The sequence below is a fragment of the Phaseolus vulgaris genome, chromosome 10, assembly GCF_000499845.2.
Source record: "Phaseolus vulgaris cultivar G19833 chromosome 10, P. vulgaris v2.0, whole genome shotgun sequence".
NCBI lineage: Eukaryota > Viridiplantae > Streptophyta > Magnoliopsida > Fabales > Fabaceae > Phaseolus > Phaseolus vulgaris.
This window is the reverse complement of record NC_023750.2, coordinates 5,104,619-5,120,057: the sequence shown is the minus strand read 5'-3', so window position 1 is coordinate 5,120,057 and position 15,439 is coordinate 5,104,619. Positions and strand designations below refer to the sequence as shown.

Here is a 15,439-nt window from a genome sequence, read left to right as displayed (position 1 = left end):
AATCTGTTCAATTGAAAATAAATCTGTTCTTTCTGGGCACTGTGCATACTGTTCTTGATTTCTGAAAAAGGTGTTTGAATCTGATAAGAACATATAAAAACTGCTAAAAGCTACTGGAACAGATTGACTGTGATAGGCTGTTCAAGAAACTGTAAATGCTATTAATTGAACCTTAAACAAATTGCTTAAAGTTGAAGCTTGCTGTGCTGTGATTCATTGTTTTTAATTTCTGGAAAATTTCTTGACATCAAGAAGAACACTCATAGTCTGTTAAAAGTCACAGGAACAGCTTGTTTGCAAAGGTCACTCAATTAACTAGCATGCTATCAATTGAACCTTAATCACTTGCTTGAAATTGAAGCTTGTTGTATTTGGGTTTCACTGTTTTTCAAATCTGATATTTGTGTGTGTGCTGCTGGAAATTCTCACTGCATAATCTTGTGATTAACCTTGCTGAATTAAAAGCTTTTCAAACAAAAACAGTGCTGAAATAAATCTGTTCATTTTAATATAAATCGATTTATTTTCTGTAAAACTGGGTTAAACACTGTTTCTGCGAAGAAGTTTTAAAAGGTCAATTCACCCCCCCTCTTGAACTTTGGCACTATTAAACCCAACAAATTCCACCGAACCTAAATGTACACCAAAGTCTTGCGTAGCCATGAATCTCTTCTCAAAGAGTAACTTTGCTTCCCTCCTTACAACTTTCGGTTCCTCACACCGCTGAGAGTTAACCTCAACACCTTTGACCTCATTTTTAGCCTTCTCCATCGAATCGCGGAATGGAAAAATTTGGAGTTAAAGTCCCCATGTTTAAGTCAATTCACTCTTGCTTTTTGCCTATAAATGGAATCTAACTTTCTATTAACCAACCCCAATTGACTGAGCAGATCCATCATTCTCAACCTCCCCTCGTCCTCTAAAGCATCAATGTCATCCTCCCCATCTAAATTCTCAATTTCCATCTCAATACGTATTTTATCAGATTCCACACAACCAAGCACACTTTTGTTCCACTCTTTAAGATCAGCCTTTAAGAGTTTCAGCTTTTCTTTAAGAACGGAAATGCGATTACCTTCCACCTGATATGATTCCCATTTATCCTTTATCATTGCGGTAAACCCCGGTTCCTTCAGCCATACATCGAGGGTTCTAAAAGGTTTAGGCCCCCAATCTTTAACGCATGATTTTAAGACTAGAGCACAGTGATCCGAGACGACTCTCTGTTGCACATATTGTTTGGATGCCGACCAAATTTGAAGCCACTCTTCAGAGACCATAAATCTATTTAGTCTGCTATTTGTTGTGTTGTTCGCTTTAAACCAAGTAAACTTTTTTCCTACACCAGGAATGTCCATCCAACCATTGGTTTCAATAAAGTTATTAAACCCTTCAATCTCCTTCTTTTGGCTTGAATGGCCTCTAATCCCTTTCCTCTCCTCGGGCCTCCTTACGACATTAAAATCACCGCATAAACACCAAGCCAAGTTCTGGTAGGATTGCTTGAGTATCGTTAAAGCTTCCCACAAAAGTATTTTATCCTGTAAATTACACGCTGCATAAACATTTACCACCACACAATGACGTTTTGCTATGAGGTGATAGCCCACTATAGCAATAAAGCCAACCCCTACAACGTGACTTCCGTACTCGAATGCTTCCTTATTCCACATTGTTAACATACTTCCTGCCCCGTTAGTCCCTTCATGATGGACCCAACCAATGTTACAACTTCTCCACAAGAGAAAGCATCTGGCATCTGAGAAGGAGGAAGTTTTCGTTTCCTGCAAACAGAGAAAATCAGCACCCTCCTTAGACACAAGGTGACTCAAATACCTTGCTTTTGTCCCCCCTCCCAACCCTATAATATTAAGGTTGATTATAATCATGGTAACTCCTTCAAACTTCCCACCCGAGATACCTCTTTATCGTCCTTATCCCTTTCCTCTAGTCGATCCAGTTCTCTAACCAGATTCCCCTCGCCCCCTGAGCACTCCAACCGAGATTGCGTCCCAACTCCCAAATTCGAACTGATTCTGCATCCTTGACTTCTAGCTTCAACCGATCATTGCAGTGATGAATGTTTGTACTCGACTCCGCCAAGGAACAGTGGCTAAGCCTAGAGGAAGAGTTTACCCCATGATGGAGTGATCCTACTCCCCCATTCGACCTCCACTTTGGTTGAGCAGTTTGCGTACCTAACCCCCGCGTAGCCCTAAGTCTACGGAATTCCGGTGATGACTTGCAGCCTGCTTCTCCATTGGAACAAGCGTCGTGTTCTGCAATTGATTTTACGTCGTTGGTCGTCTTGCACCACTTAACACTTCCGCTTGATTAGGGATCTGAGCTTCCCGTAGATGAGCTCTCTCTCTCATTACTACAGTGAATTGCATGGCATGGATTTACATCAGAATCGCTCACCTGCGTTTGCAACACGACACGGTGATCCCCATCTTCCTTTGTACGATGAGGAATTGGCGCAGCCATGGTAGCGGGCCCTTCCTTCTCACAACGAATAACCGTTTTTCCCCCTTTGCTTCCTGACATTGGGCCCCTTGTATTTCCTTCTTTGCTAACCGTACCTCTCATTGTTGATTGGGCCTTAGCTAAGAAGTTGCACCCATAGGCCCCTTCTATTAGGTTGGCCAGCGAATCCTGAAACACCTTACATGCTTCGTTGACTTGGCTAATAGCAGCTAAAGCTGCTCCTCCTTCAGACCCTCCTTGCACACGTTTTGCCATTTTAAGGAAAGAGAACCCACCTTTAGATTGACACCCAGTATCGCTTACAGCCTTATTTTCTAAAAACTTCCAATTTGTTGGTATCGAGGTTTGGGTCAGCCCTACCACCTCAGGATCCTCGTCCCGCTGCAGATCGACGCCTACGCACTTGTCCCCTTTGTCGGACGACCTTCCAGAATGGTATGTTTCCTCCACCATGGTATCTGATGTCGAGATACTATCGGATGATGCATAGTGATCATTGTGACATGAACATTCTCCTCTTTCTTTACTGGGTATCTCCTCTGTAATGACAATGTTACAGACCTGCCCATTAATCCTGAACTCCTTCACCATATCCACTTTGCATGCTTTGCGTAACCTAACCTGCAAACGGGCGAACTCCAGGTTCTCCCACAGTCTAGTAGACTCGTCAATCTTTACCAGGGATGCTACTTCTCCAACCACCTTCGTAAAACACTATTTATTCCACAAGGTTAAAGGGATTACATAACACCTCACCCAGACTATTTTATACCCTGCTACAAGAGATTCATACCAGGGTGCAATATCATAAAAAAGGGAGACGAACCATTCATTATTAAGCTTAATGATATCCTCCATTCTATCACCATCTTTGGGTGTTAGAAGCACTAGATTATCACCCATAAATCTAAGCTTGATTTTGCTCATACCCCCCTTGACAAACTCTTCGTTCAAGGTATCGAAGGACATGTCAGAAGACATCCATCCAACTGCACTCGAAACCAACCACGATGGCGCATTAGACGTTGTTTCAAAAGCGGGGCCAGTCCATCTACCTTTTGAATGCTTACGCGCAACCTCAACATAGGACTGTTTAGGTTTTTGGGTCTCATCCTTTCGAATTGTTCTGTAACCGCGCCAGACCTCCTTCTCCTTCATCTTACCTTTAGGGCTCCTAGCTCGAGAGATAACATGTCTAGATGTACTTGGCTTTCCCTTATGAACTTCAACCTCCGCTCTCCTATATTTTGGGAAGTTAACGTGTAATTTCAAGTTGCCAATGTAAATTTGGTCCAGTTTCTTTTCCAATTTGGCCTTATTAGGGACTGGATAGAATCTCACAAAGCCATATCTTCTTCCCCACCTATTCAGTCGCCTGGAAATGAACACCTCTTTCACTCTGGCCCATTTTCTGAAAATCCTAAACATGTCGTACTCTCCATGGTTGTCAGGGAAATTTGAGAAAAAGAAGGTTGTTGAGATCTCTTCTCCAGAGTTATTCACCGACGATGTTGTCTTGAGGTCTGCCTCTCTTCTCCAGACTTCTTCCCTCTTCCCCCTCCACCTTGCCTCCTTTCCTCTACCACGATCTCTTGCCACCGCCGCCATAACACTTCGTTTTTTGTGGAGTGTATTATTCAGTTGTGTTCTTTTACTGTAGTAGATCAATTTTTTTAACCTTCTGAGCGGATTGTGACTCCCTCGAATGAAATTAATTCATAATTATATATAATATATAGATCCGTGTCTCATATCCACATTTTAGAGATTTTACGCATTTTCGTGTCCGTGTTAGTGTCGTGTCAGTGTTCGTATCCATGCTACATAGAAGTTATAATAACCTCAGCTAACAAATCTATTAAAATTCAATTTTGTTGTAGTGTCTATAGTTAGGTATAATCATAACCGTTTAGTTCCTAATAGTGTTGTACAACCATTAAAACATTTAATAAAATATTTTTGTATAGACTATAACTGATCACGACTTATACATAAACTAAAATTAATTTATTTTAAAATTTAATATATTATTTTAAAATTTAACTTATAATTTTTTGTTTTATTTTTATTTTCTTATATTGAAAATCTATACCTATATATATTATATATTATTATTATTATATAAATATTATACAAAGGGGATTTCCCTCTTTAACTATTATTTTATTTTATTCCAATTTTATCTTTATATTTATATTTTATTATTTTAAAAATATATGAGAGGAGATATTTGTCATTTTGTGAGCAGTTTTAATTTTATATCTCAAAATGATAATAAAAGAGATAACATTATTTTTAAATTAAAAAAATTTAAATTCAAAACTAAACATTGCAAAGTGAGGTTGGCTTGCTGAGAAGCATTGCACAATATTCTTTTCTATTTTCATATTCAAAATCCAAAATATGAGAAATCATAGTTTTCTTCCAGCACCACGAAGCCAACCCGTAAGTGTTATTTTTCAAAATAGAAAGGCAATGTCTGAATTTACTTCTTTTTTTTATTCATTTATGCATGTCTTTGACATTATATGATGACAATGTTGTTATTGTTGTGTTAGCACAAATAATATTATAAAATACACGAAGACAACAATTTAATCAATCTTTTATATATATATATATAACATATTCTTAATTTAATTACTATATAAAAAAAATATAAAAATATTGAACCAGCCATCTTCAAGTTAAAAAAATAGTTTAATCATTATACATATTAATATATATATATATATATAACATATTCTTAATTTAATTATTATACTAAAAAAATATGAAACCTCTCTATGCATAATCATAACCGTTGAGTTCCTATTAGTGTTGTACAGCCATTAACCCAAAAGATTTAATAAAATATTTTTTTATAGATTATAACTGATCACGACTTATACATAAATTAAAATTTAATTTATTTACAAATTTAATTCATTTTTTTATAAATTTATATATGTATAATTTTAACTTATAATTTTGTTTTATTTTTATTTTCTTTTTGTTGAAAATCTATACTTCTATATAATCTATACCTACTTATACCTATATATAAAGGGAATTCCCCTCTTAACTGCTCTTAATTTTTTTTCCTATTTTATCCTTATATTAATATTTAATTTTATTATTGTATTATGGTCATTGTGTCATTTCTTATTCCCCTCTTAACTGCTCTTAATTTTTTTTCTCATTTTATCATTATATTAATTTTTAATTTTATTATTGTATTATGGTGTCATTTCTTATTTTTTCTACAATATTTGGTATAGGACGATTTTGAATTGAAAGAGAAGTGGAAAAACGGTTTTGAATTGAAAGAGACATGGAAGAACAATTATGAATTGAAAGAGAGGTGTAGGAACAGTTATGGATTGAAAGAGAGGTGGATGAGTGATTATGAATTGAAAGAGATAATTTATTTTGAAAATTAATTACATAATGAGAGACTGTCTGTTGTATGAGAGAGAAATAAATTTAATAAAATATTTGAAATAAATGGAGCAACCGTTTGAATGGAAAGAGATAATTTATTTTGAAAATTTAATTGAATAATGAGAGGGAGTGTTTGTTTTATGAGAGAGAAATAAATATTAGGAGATGTGAGTAGTGGCCAAAGGTGAACAATTTGATTATTACTGAGCAGTTACCACTTTCTTCACTAGTTTTCACTGTCACCATTTACATCCACTTTTTTACGAAGGAGTAGTTTTCACCTGTTACATCCACTCCCTTATAAGGAGTAGTTGAGCGGTTACCACTTTCTTAGTTTTCATCGTTGCATCCAAAGAAAAAAAAATGCTCATAAATTTTGACACATTTTGAACCCTCTTCCACCACTGTACAACAACAATCACCATTGTTTTCTCCTTCTCGCACTTCCCAAAGCGTTCGAAGCAGAAACGTGTCTCATTGTTATAGGATTTGAACATTTTTTTTCTATTGCTTTCTTAATTTTTTTTTTTTATATTTTTGTATGAATCCTAAGCCCATCCTTGCAGGCAAAGTTTTTATGTCTAATGATGCTTTGATCTATTAGATATTACATAAGTTGGAAGTTTGGTAATTTGTGTTTAGTTTATTATTTTATTTTTTTCAACTTCTTTGTCATGGAAGACATGAATTCAATTGATATGTTGATAGATTCTACAACTTCCAACATATAAATATTTGCATTATATTTTGACATTGTTTGCTGGTCCATTTTTTTTAAACCTTAATTTTAATCTTGATAACCTTACAAAGTTCGACATTACACCCAAGTTAAATCAAATTTTAATATTCAAAAACAATAAAATGAAAATATAAAAAAATTAATATAAAACCTATACCTATATATAAAGGGGATTCCCTCTTAACCGCTCTTAATTTTTTTTCTTCTATTTTATCCTTATATTAATATTTAATTTTATTATTGTATTATGGTCATCGTGCTCTTTCTTATTTTTTCTACAATATTTGGTATACTTTGGGGCGGTTTTGAATTGAAAAAGAGGTGGGCGGTTTTGAATTGAAAAAGAGGTGGAAAAACGGTTTTGTATTGAAAGAGATGTGGAGGAACAGTTATGAATTGGAAGAGAGGTGCAGGAACCGTTATGAATTGAAAGAGAGGTGGAGGAGTGGTTATGAATGGAAAGAGATAATTTATTTTGAAAATTAATGTTGTATGAGAGAGAAATAAATTTAATAAAATATTTGAAATAAATGGAGCAACCGTTTGAATTGAAAGAGATCATTTATTTTGAAAATTAATTGCATAATGAGAGGGAGTGTTTGTTTTATGAGAGAGAAATAAATATTAGGAAATGTGAGTAGTGGCCAAACGTGAACAATTTGATTATTACTGAGCGGTTACATTTTCTTCACTAGTTTTCACCGTCACCATTTACCTCCACTTTCTTACGAAGGAGTAGTTTTCATCTGTTACATCCACTCCCAGTAGTTTTCACCATTGCATCCAAAGAAAAAAAAAATGCTCATAAATTTTGACACATTTTGAACCCTCTTCCACCACTGTACAACAACAATCACCATTGCTTTCTCCTTCTTGCACTTCCCTTCGAAGCAGAAACGTGTCTCATTGTTATAGGATTTGAACATTTTTTTTTTCTATTGCTTTCTTAAATTTTTTTATATTTTTGTATGAATCTTAAGCCCAACCTTGCAGGCAAAGTTTTTATGTCTATTGGTGCTTTGATCTATTAGATATTACATAAGTTGGAAGTTTGGTAATTTGTATTTAGTTTATTATTTTATTTTTTTCAACTCCTTTGCCATGGAAGATGTGAATTCAATTGATATGGTGATAGATTCTACAACTTCCAACATACAAACATTTGCATTATGTTTTGACATTGTTTGCTGGTCCATTTTTTTTAAACCTTAATTTTAATCTGGTAACCTTACAAAGTTCAAGATTACACCCAAGTTAAATCAAAATTTAATATTCAAAAACAATAAAATGAAAATATAAAAAAAAAGTAACATAAAATATTAATAAAACTATTATCAATGGTGCATTTAGATAATTTACATATCTTATGAATATATAAATAGTAAAAATGAAAAATACGGATACACAGCGCCTGTGTTCCTGCTAGTAACTATATAAAGGGATCCCCTCTTAACTTCCATTTTATTTTATTTCAATTTTATCATTGTACTTATATTTTATTTTATTATTTTAAAAATATATGAGAGGAGATATTTGTCATTTCGTGACTTCTTTATTTTTAAAAATTAAATTTTGAATTTTGAATTTTAAATTTTAAATTTTAAATTTTAAATTTTAAATTTTAAATTTTAAATTTTAAATTTTAAATTTTAAATTTTAAATTTTAAATTTTAAATTTTAAATTTTAAATTTTGAATTTTGAATTTTAAATTTTAAATTTTAAATTTTAAATTTTAAATTTTTTAAATTTTAAATTTTAAATTTTAAATTTTAAATTTTAAATTTTAAATTTTAAATTTTAAATTTTAAATTTTGAATTTTGAATTTTAAATTTTGAATTTTGAATTTTAAATTTTGAATTTTAAATTTTAAATTTTGAATTATGAATTATGGAATAATTGTAAACATAATTCAAAATGTTTTGAGTTACTCATCTTATCACTTATTCAACCAAACATTTTCCTTCAAACCTCATTCTTTTCTCTTTCTTTTTCAATGGTTGACAAAAATCACTTACACATCCAAGAACATCTTTCCGCAACGTTATTAAACATGTAACTTTCTCAATTAACGTTGGATCTAATAAGTGAACATTTCCCCCAAAAGTGCAACGTGTGTAATGATGCAGACAAAAAAGAATAAGAAAAATTCATGCTTTCAACAAAAAAAAACTATTTCATTCTTCTTATGTATGCACATTTTCTTCTTCACTTTATCCAACTTTTTTGTTAAACTTTTTATGATTATATATTATTTATCACTATATTTATTCGTCCCTTATTTCTCCTCTCTTTTCTCTACAAATTTGTTATTTTTTTCTTTGCAAATTTGTTTTTTCGTATCTTTGTGCACTTTTTTTCGTATCTTTTTCATTCTCTCTAGGTGTGTTTTCTAGTCAATATTATGCAAGTACACATTTGAATATTTTGTGAAATTTTTTGTTTTTTTATCTATTCTCTTTCATTCTCTCTGAACTTTTTAAATTAAAAAATAAATAAATTCAAAACTAAACATGACAAAGTGAGGCTTGTTGAGGAACATTGCACAATTGCATCTTTTTCTCCCGTTCATCTTCTTTTCTATTTTTCATATTCAAAATCCAAAATATGAGAAGTCATAGTTTCCTTTCAGCACCACGAAACCAACCTGTAAGTGTTATTTTTCAATTATAAAGTAGAAGATGGAAATGCAATGTCTGGATTTACTTTTCTTTTTTATTCCTTTATGCATGTCTTTGACATTGTATGATGACAATATTGTTATTATTATGCTGACACAAATAATGTTATAAAATACACGAAGACAACAACTTAATCAAACTTATAATAGAACTATTAAAGAAAATAAAATAAAAAAGATTAGTAGAATTTTGTACATTGAATAAAAATTGGAAGGGGAAAAAATGTACTAGATAAAAGTGCACCAGTGGGAGTGAGAGGGGTTAGTCAATGAGAAAGAGAGGGCTTAGGGAGAAAAGGGGAGGCGCGTTAGTTTATAAGCGAAAGGAGGAGAAAATGGATCGGAAGAGGGAAGAATAAACAAGCGAAAACTTACGTTTTGATATTTGTTTGGGAGGGTTAAGAATAAGAGGGGAGGGGTGATGAAGGATACGAATGGGAAGTGGTTGACGGTGGTGGTAAATGATAGAAATAATTTGACTAAGTCTCTCTACGGGTCCAAGACAAAGAAAAAAGAAGCATATTTCATCATATTTTCTTTTTTTGTATATAATATTTTCATGATTAATGTTGATTGAACAGTTGATGATGAATTTTTGGTTTATTACTTAATGGTGTCACATGTGTTGTAATGATAAAAAAAAATGCGGACACAGGCGTGAGAGCATTAATATTTATAATTTTTTTTATTTAAACATATCTTTAGAGAAAAACACAATACCAATTCATACCTTTGACATTTTTCATTGAATATTGTTTCTTTAATTCTAGAATATGGATTAAAATGCGAAATTCAAAGGCTTTCTGGTATGTAAAGTTTGGAAGTTAAAATTTATGTTTTATATTGTACAATATTTAAGATTGAACAATATAGAATACAAATTTGTATTATAGATCATAGAATTTGGGACGAATAATTTTAGAATTTTGGAAGATATAAGATTGCAAGAAGAAATTATGGGACTATAATAAGAAATTTTTAAAATATGTGAGTTATGCAGATCATCATGTCTCATCCCATCTCACACTTGACCCCATAAACTTTAGGTTATGTGCACTATACCTAAATGAACTAACGAGTTAAAATAAACAATTCGTCTCATATTTTTCGGGCAGACTATAGCTGCCCCATCCTGTTTTGCCATCCTTAATAAAACCTCTCCGAATAACCTATAACCGTTTAATTCCTATCAATAATGTTGAACAACCATTAATTGGTAAATTTAATATTTTTTTATAGATTAGAACATACTTAAAATTTAATATACTTTTTTTATAAATTCATTTATGAGTAATTTTAACTTATAATTTTTTATGTTTTTATTTTATTTTATTATGTTGAAAATATTTATAATTTTTTTTATCTAAACGTATCTTTAGAGAAAAACACAATACCAATATTTCATACAAGTTTTTCTAAGAGAAGTATTAGAAACATATTTCTCTGTAGATATGTTTAAAAGGAATAATAAGAACCCATTTTCTAATGCCGGTTGAAATTTATTTAAAATTTGAAAAAAAAAAAACAAATTATAGATCCAAAACCGTATTTAATGTATCTTTATTATTTGTAGTTGTCAATAAATTCTCACCAATATGTGTCAGAAAGCGATTTTAGCATTCTTCTTTATTTAGCAATAACATAGATTTACCAAGCAACAATAAATGATAATTTTTTTTTAGTAAAAATACAATAAACTGGTACTTCAATGAGTATTCATTTTATATAATTAGTAAAAACTATTTTTAACATAGAATTTTTTATAACATATTTTAGAAATTATTAAAAATCTCAAGAATTTAAAATGAATAAATTAAGAGATTAAGAAAAATCTATTAGGGCAATTTCCTTTTTCTTCAACCCAATTATTTTCCATGTTTATAGCATGAACACATTTATTAGTTAAATCGCTTATAAGAATTATTATATTATTAAATAAAAAACATTTTAAAATTATTATATTAACTTGAGCCCAATAATATTTTATTTATTTATTTTTATTTAAGTATTTTTCTCTGGAAATGGCTCAGTTCTACGATTTTCTCCAATTCCCTTTGACTTGCATCACGAACCTCGCACTTTCTCTCTCTGCCCCCGTCATATACAACTTCTGAGTTCCTTTCCCTCTCTCTCTAATTTTCTCACAATCTCGTTTTCTCGGAGGTTGCCAACGTTGTACTTGCTGTCGGTGAGTTTCTATTCATATTCTAATTACTTGTTTTTATTCTTCTTCTTCTTAAATTCGTTTTTGCAATTGCTTGTGTTAGTTCGTTAATTTGGTTAAATGCTTTGTGGTTGATGCTACTGTGTTTCAAGTTGCTGTAGTTTTCTTTTCTTGTTATTTTTTAAACTGTGTTTTTTGCGTACAGAAAAAATGAGCGTTAACAGAGTTCCCGATCTTTGGGAATTGTGATAGGATGATATGAGGCTCATGATTGTGTGAGAAATTTTGGTCGTCAGTGATGTGGTGAAATGAAATGGATTTATTTTGGGAGTTTGGTTGGTGGTGCTTGTGCTGCTAATTTGATGGTTACACTCATAATTGTATGTTGTAATTTGTAACGAAGTTTATGAGCAGAGTTATTATTATACGGAGAAAGCCTGTTACAAGAATAATTCAATAGATTAAGACGAGTTCAAATGATAAATGTAGCTGCAAAACTAATGATAATAGCTAAACTAATTATTTATTCTGTATAACAGCAAAACTTAATGTAACAGAAAGATATTCTGTTATGTACATTTTCAATTTGTTTCTGTTTAAATGAGAAGAATGCTTCTTTTGCTGTTAAATGATCTCTGTGTCTGTGCTGTAAGTTGCTAGCTTTGTTGTTGTGTATACTGCTTTGAGGTTTGCTGGTACAAGAATATACCATTACGTGTAATTGGCTTGATGGTAAAAGTGAAAGGGGGGATGGATAGGTAGTGGGTTTGAGAATTCCTATTAACAAAAGGTACATATTAACAGATAACATTTATAAAAGGAAAATTGTGTGTGCGCTTGGTGTGTTTGGATTATAGCTTATTGTGGTAAATAACTACCTTCTTTTGGTGGTTTCTAAGGGAGCTTTTTAAGAAAAAGGTATTGAAACAAAGGATCATGTAGTTATGTGTGAAGTAATGTATTGTGAATTAATAAGATATGTTTTGGGCATTGAATAAGTTGTTAACTCCTTGGTATCCGTTTCCTCTTGAAACATTTCCTGGTAAGAATCAAATCATTCAGAAACCTTGATTTGGACCTGAATAAAGGGATAGTGTGAAGGAATTTATTGGTAATAATGGATTGAATCGACTACCATTCAATTACAGGTTATTTTGAAGAGGACCTTTTGCAGGCCATTCTATGTCTTCTGTTACAAATTCTTCGCATGTACATAAAAATGATGAGGTTCCTGACCAAGGCTCTAAGATTCTAGGGAGGTAATATATTGATTCTTATAATATGATTTTTGATAAAAAATTCCATCATTGTTGTATATTTCCCCTTTTACGATTATCATTATATTCTGCATCTGTTCTGTTAAAGTTCTTTTCCATACTTTATTTCTACATTTTTTAAAGATTTTAAAAAATTGTTGTTCTCATCTCCAGTCCAATCAACTGTGAATCAGGAAAATTTTGGCCTTCACTTTCCCAAGTATGGTTACGACCTACCTGGATTTGTCAAAGGTCTTAGATATTCAATGTGATTTTCTTAATAATAAAAGTATACACTTTTAACTCGAGAGTCTCCTCAAGTGGCTATGGTTGGTTTGGATTATATTAAATGTAATATTGATGGCGCTGCTCATGGGAATCTTGGATTGGCAGCTTTTGGTATTTTATGTGGTAGAAAAGGTGAATTTGGGGGGGGGGGTGTTTATTCCTTTCTTGGCAATGACATAACTCATAAGGCTGAACTTCTGGGAGCCATGTTAGCCATTGAGCTTGCAGTAATTAGAGGATGGACTGCTTTAGGTTGGGAAGTGATTTTCAGTTGTGGTTGAAGCATTTCAAAATCCTTCAATGGTTCCTTGGTCTATCTGGGGAAGATGGAAGTGTTGTCTGGCTATGTGTAATATTTTGAATTTTGAAGTTTCTCATATTTTTAGGGAGGGAAATAGATGCATTCATAGACTTGCTAATTTGGGAGTTGAGTCTAAGATTGAGTTCGTGTGCTTGGATGCTCTTCCTTCTTGTGTAGGTTTCCATTTTTTCAGAAATAAGTTTGGTTTGCCAGAGTATATGTTTTCTTGATTCATAGGTTTTGAATAGGTCACCCCATGATTTTTTTTTGTATTATTGTTTCTTTTTCTCTTGTATATACATATCCTTGGGAGAGCAGGTCATTGGTGAGGTATGAGATGTCAACCTAGTTGGGATGTCATATTCTTGTTGTGATACTTTCTTATGTGGATACCTTATTAAAAAAAGAGTATACACTTTTTAGAATTAGTGGCTTTACAAATAATTTAGAGGAAAAAGGTTCCATCTTAAGGAAAGTGATTGTGGTGTTTCTGAGCTATATTAAAAATTACAATCTGTTATGTTCAGGTTGTGATGTAATAAATTTGATGTTTCCATTGTAGGCATAAATTTGAAACACAACTGACTCAAAGAAATTTCAAAAGCAATGATGCACACAATCACATCCAGGACCAAGATGCCACACAAGCCACGGTAATAAAGTTAATCAGTAATTTTTATACAGGACATTCTGGCAGAAAAGAATGCTAGAAGGCGTTACAGTGCATTCATGCATTTTTTTTTCTTTGAAAGATACAAGGTGCTTCATACAATTCCACCAGATTATAAGTTTATTTGTAGGAACTTAATTCACGAGCAAGGGGGCTAGAAGAGGAGATCCTCTCTCTCCGTGAACAGATTGCTTTTGCCTGCATGAAGGTATGAAATATATGTAAGTTATGTCTATCTACATCTTCGGCTTCTGAGGAAATTAACTAAATTTAATGGCAGCAGGAACTGCAGCTGTTGAATGAGAAATGCAAACTGGAGAGGCAATTCTCTGAACTAAGAATGGTTAGTAAATGTCTTTGCAAATTATAGTTATATTTTAGCATCTTACATACATAACATTAGTCTTAAACTTTGAATGTTACATTTTTTTATCAGGCAGTTGATGAGAAGGAAAGTGAAGCTATCTCTTCCGCTTCTAATGATTTGGCTCATAGAAAAGGTTATCTTGAAGAAAATTTAAAACTTGCTCATGATTTGAAAGTAAGTATAGTTTCCTGATGAAATCAGTATTTTATTGTCCCTCTTTTCATTATTTTATTGTTTTGCTACTTTTATAGCTATTTTTTATTGGTAGAGATGGAATGCTACCATTACCTGGACAATTGAAGTTAGCTGGTGTCTTTATTCTGTATAGTGGTCGTTCACATCTATTAGTATTGTATAATGTAGACATTTGATTGGTTGTTTTCAACCGAATGCTTTGCTGATTGTTTCTTTCTGTTTACTGTTTTCTGTTTGGGCCATGTGTGGCCTTGTTCTGTTTGAACTGTATATGAGCTTTGTTCGTAAGTCTATATATTAGTTTTCTTTCTCTGTTTTCAGTATGTTATGAATGAAATAATATCCAGTTTCCAAAACTTCCTCTCAAAATGACAGAATAATCTCGGCTATTTTTTGGGCATTGGGCAATATGATCAACCTAAAAGGCGGGAGGGCATTAAAATATAACTTCCATATTCAAGAAGATCGTGACTGGCTGGTGCTCAAAACGATATTAATGGGTACAGGGTACTCTATACCCTTTTTCCTCGTCAACAAGTGAAGAACCCAAAGTATGGACATCATGTAGAAATTAATCATGTAGTCATTACAGTTCATTCCTGCAGAAGATAACTAAACAAATTATAACGCCAGGATAAATGTTGGCTTATGGTAAAGAAAGTAAAGTAAGATAATATAAAATAAAGTAAACAAAGTAAAGCTAGATTAGTGAAGGCTCAAACAAAAGAAACTAAAGTAAGATAAGATACAATGAAACAGTACAACACAGTACATGAGAATCCTACAGAGTGGGGTTTGGGAAATGTAGATTTATGCAGCTTTACCTCTAGGAGCGGTAGAGACTACACCCTCGATCTGAACCTACGACCT

The 15,439-nt window shown here is 32.4% G+C and overlaps 2 protein-coding genes across 7 annotated transcripts in view; one reads left to right on the top strand and one right to left on the bottom strand.

Annotated features, from left to right (window-relative positions):
- Positions 1-818: 818 nt before the first annotated feature.
- Positions 819-1,889, bottom strand: LOC137812908 (uncharacterized). The gene has a single exon (XM_068615164.1). The coding sequence runs from the start codon at positions 1,887-1,889 to the stop codon at positions 819-821; it is 1,071 nt and encodes a 356-aa protein (XP_068471265.1).
- Positions 1,890-11,317: 9,428 nt separating this feature from the next.
- LOC137818316 (uncharacterized) overlaps positions 11,318-15,439 on the top strand; it is a 32,433-nt gene continuing 28,311 nt past the window's right edge. For 2 of the 6 annotated variants that reach the window (XM_068621658.1, XM_068621656.1), the window contains exons 1-6: positions 11,357-11,516; positions 12,641-12,751; positions 13,900-13,990; positions 14,138-14,215; positions 14,288-14,350; positions 14,444-14,548. In XM_068621658.1, coding sequence (XP_068477759.1) covers positions 12,675-12,751; positions 13,900-13,990; positions 14,138-14,215; positions 14,288-14,350; positions 14,444-14,548 — 414 coding nt within the window. In that variant the 5' untranslated portion in view covers positions 11,357-11,516; positions 12,641-12,674. Of the gene's footprint in view, positions 11,517-12,640; positions 12,752-13,899; positions 13,991-14,137; positions 14,216-14,287; positions 14,351-14,443; positions 14,549-15,439 lie in introns of all 6 variants that reach the window. The other 4 variants (XM_068621657.1, XM_068621659.1, XM_068621661.1 and 1 more) reach the window with 4 other exon arrangements.

Bases quoted from the DNA above. Each gene is read 5' to 3' on its own strand.
- LOC137812908 (XM_068615164.1), bottom strand. From the start codon at position 1,889: ATGATTATAATCAACCTTAATATTATAGGGTTGGGAGGGGGGACAAAA.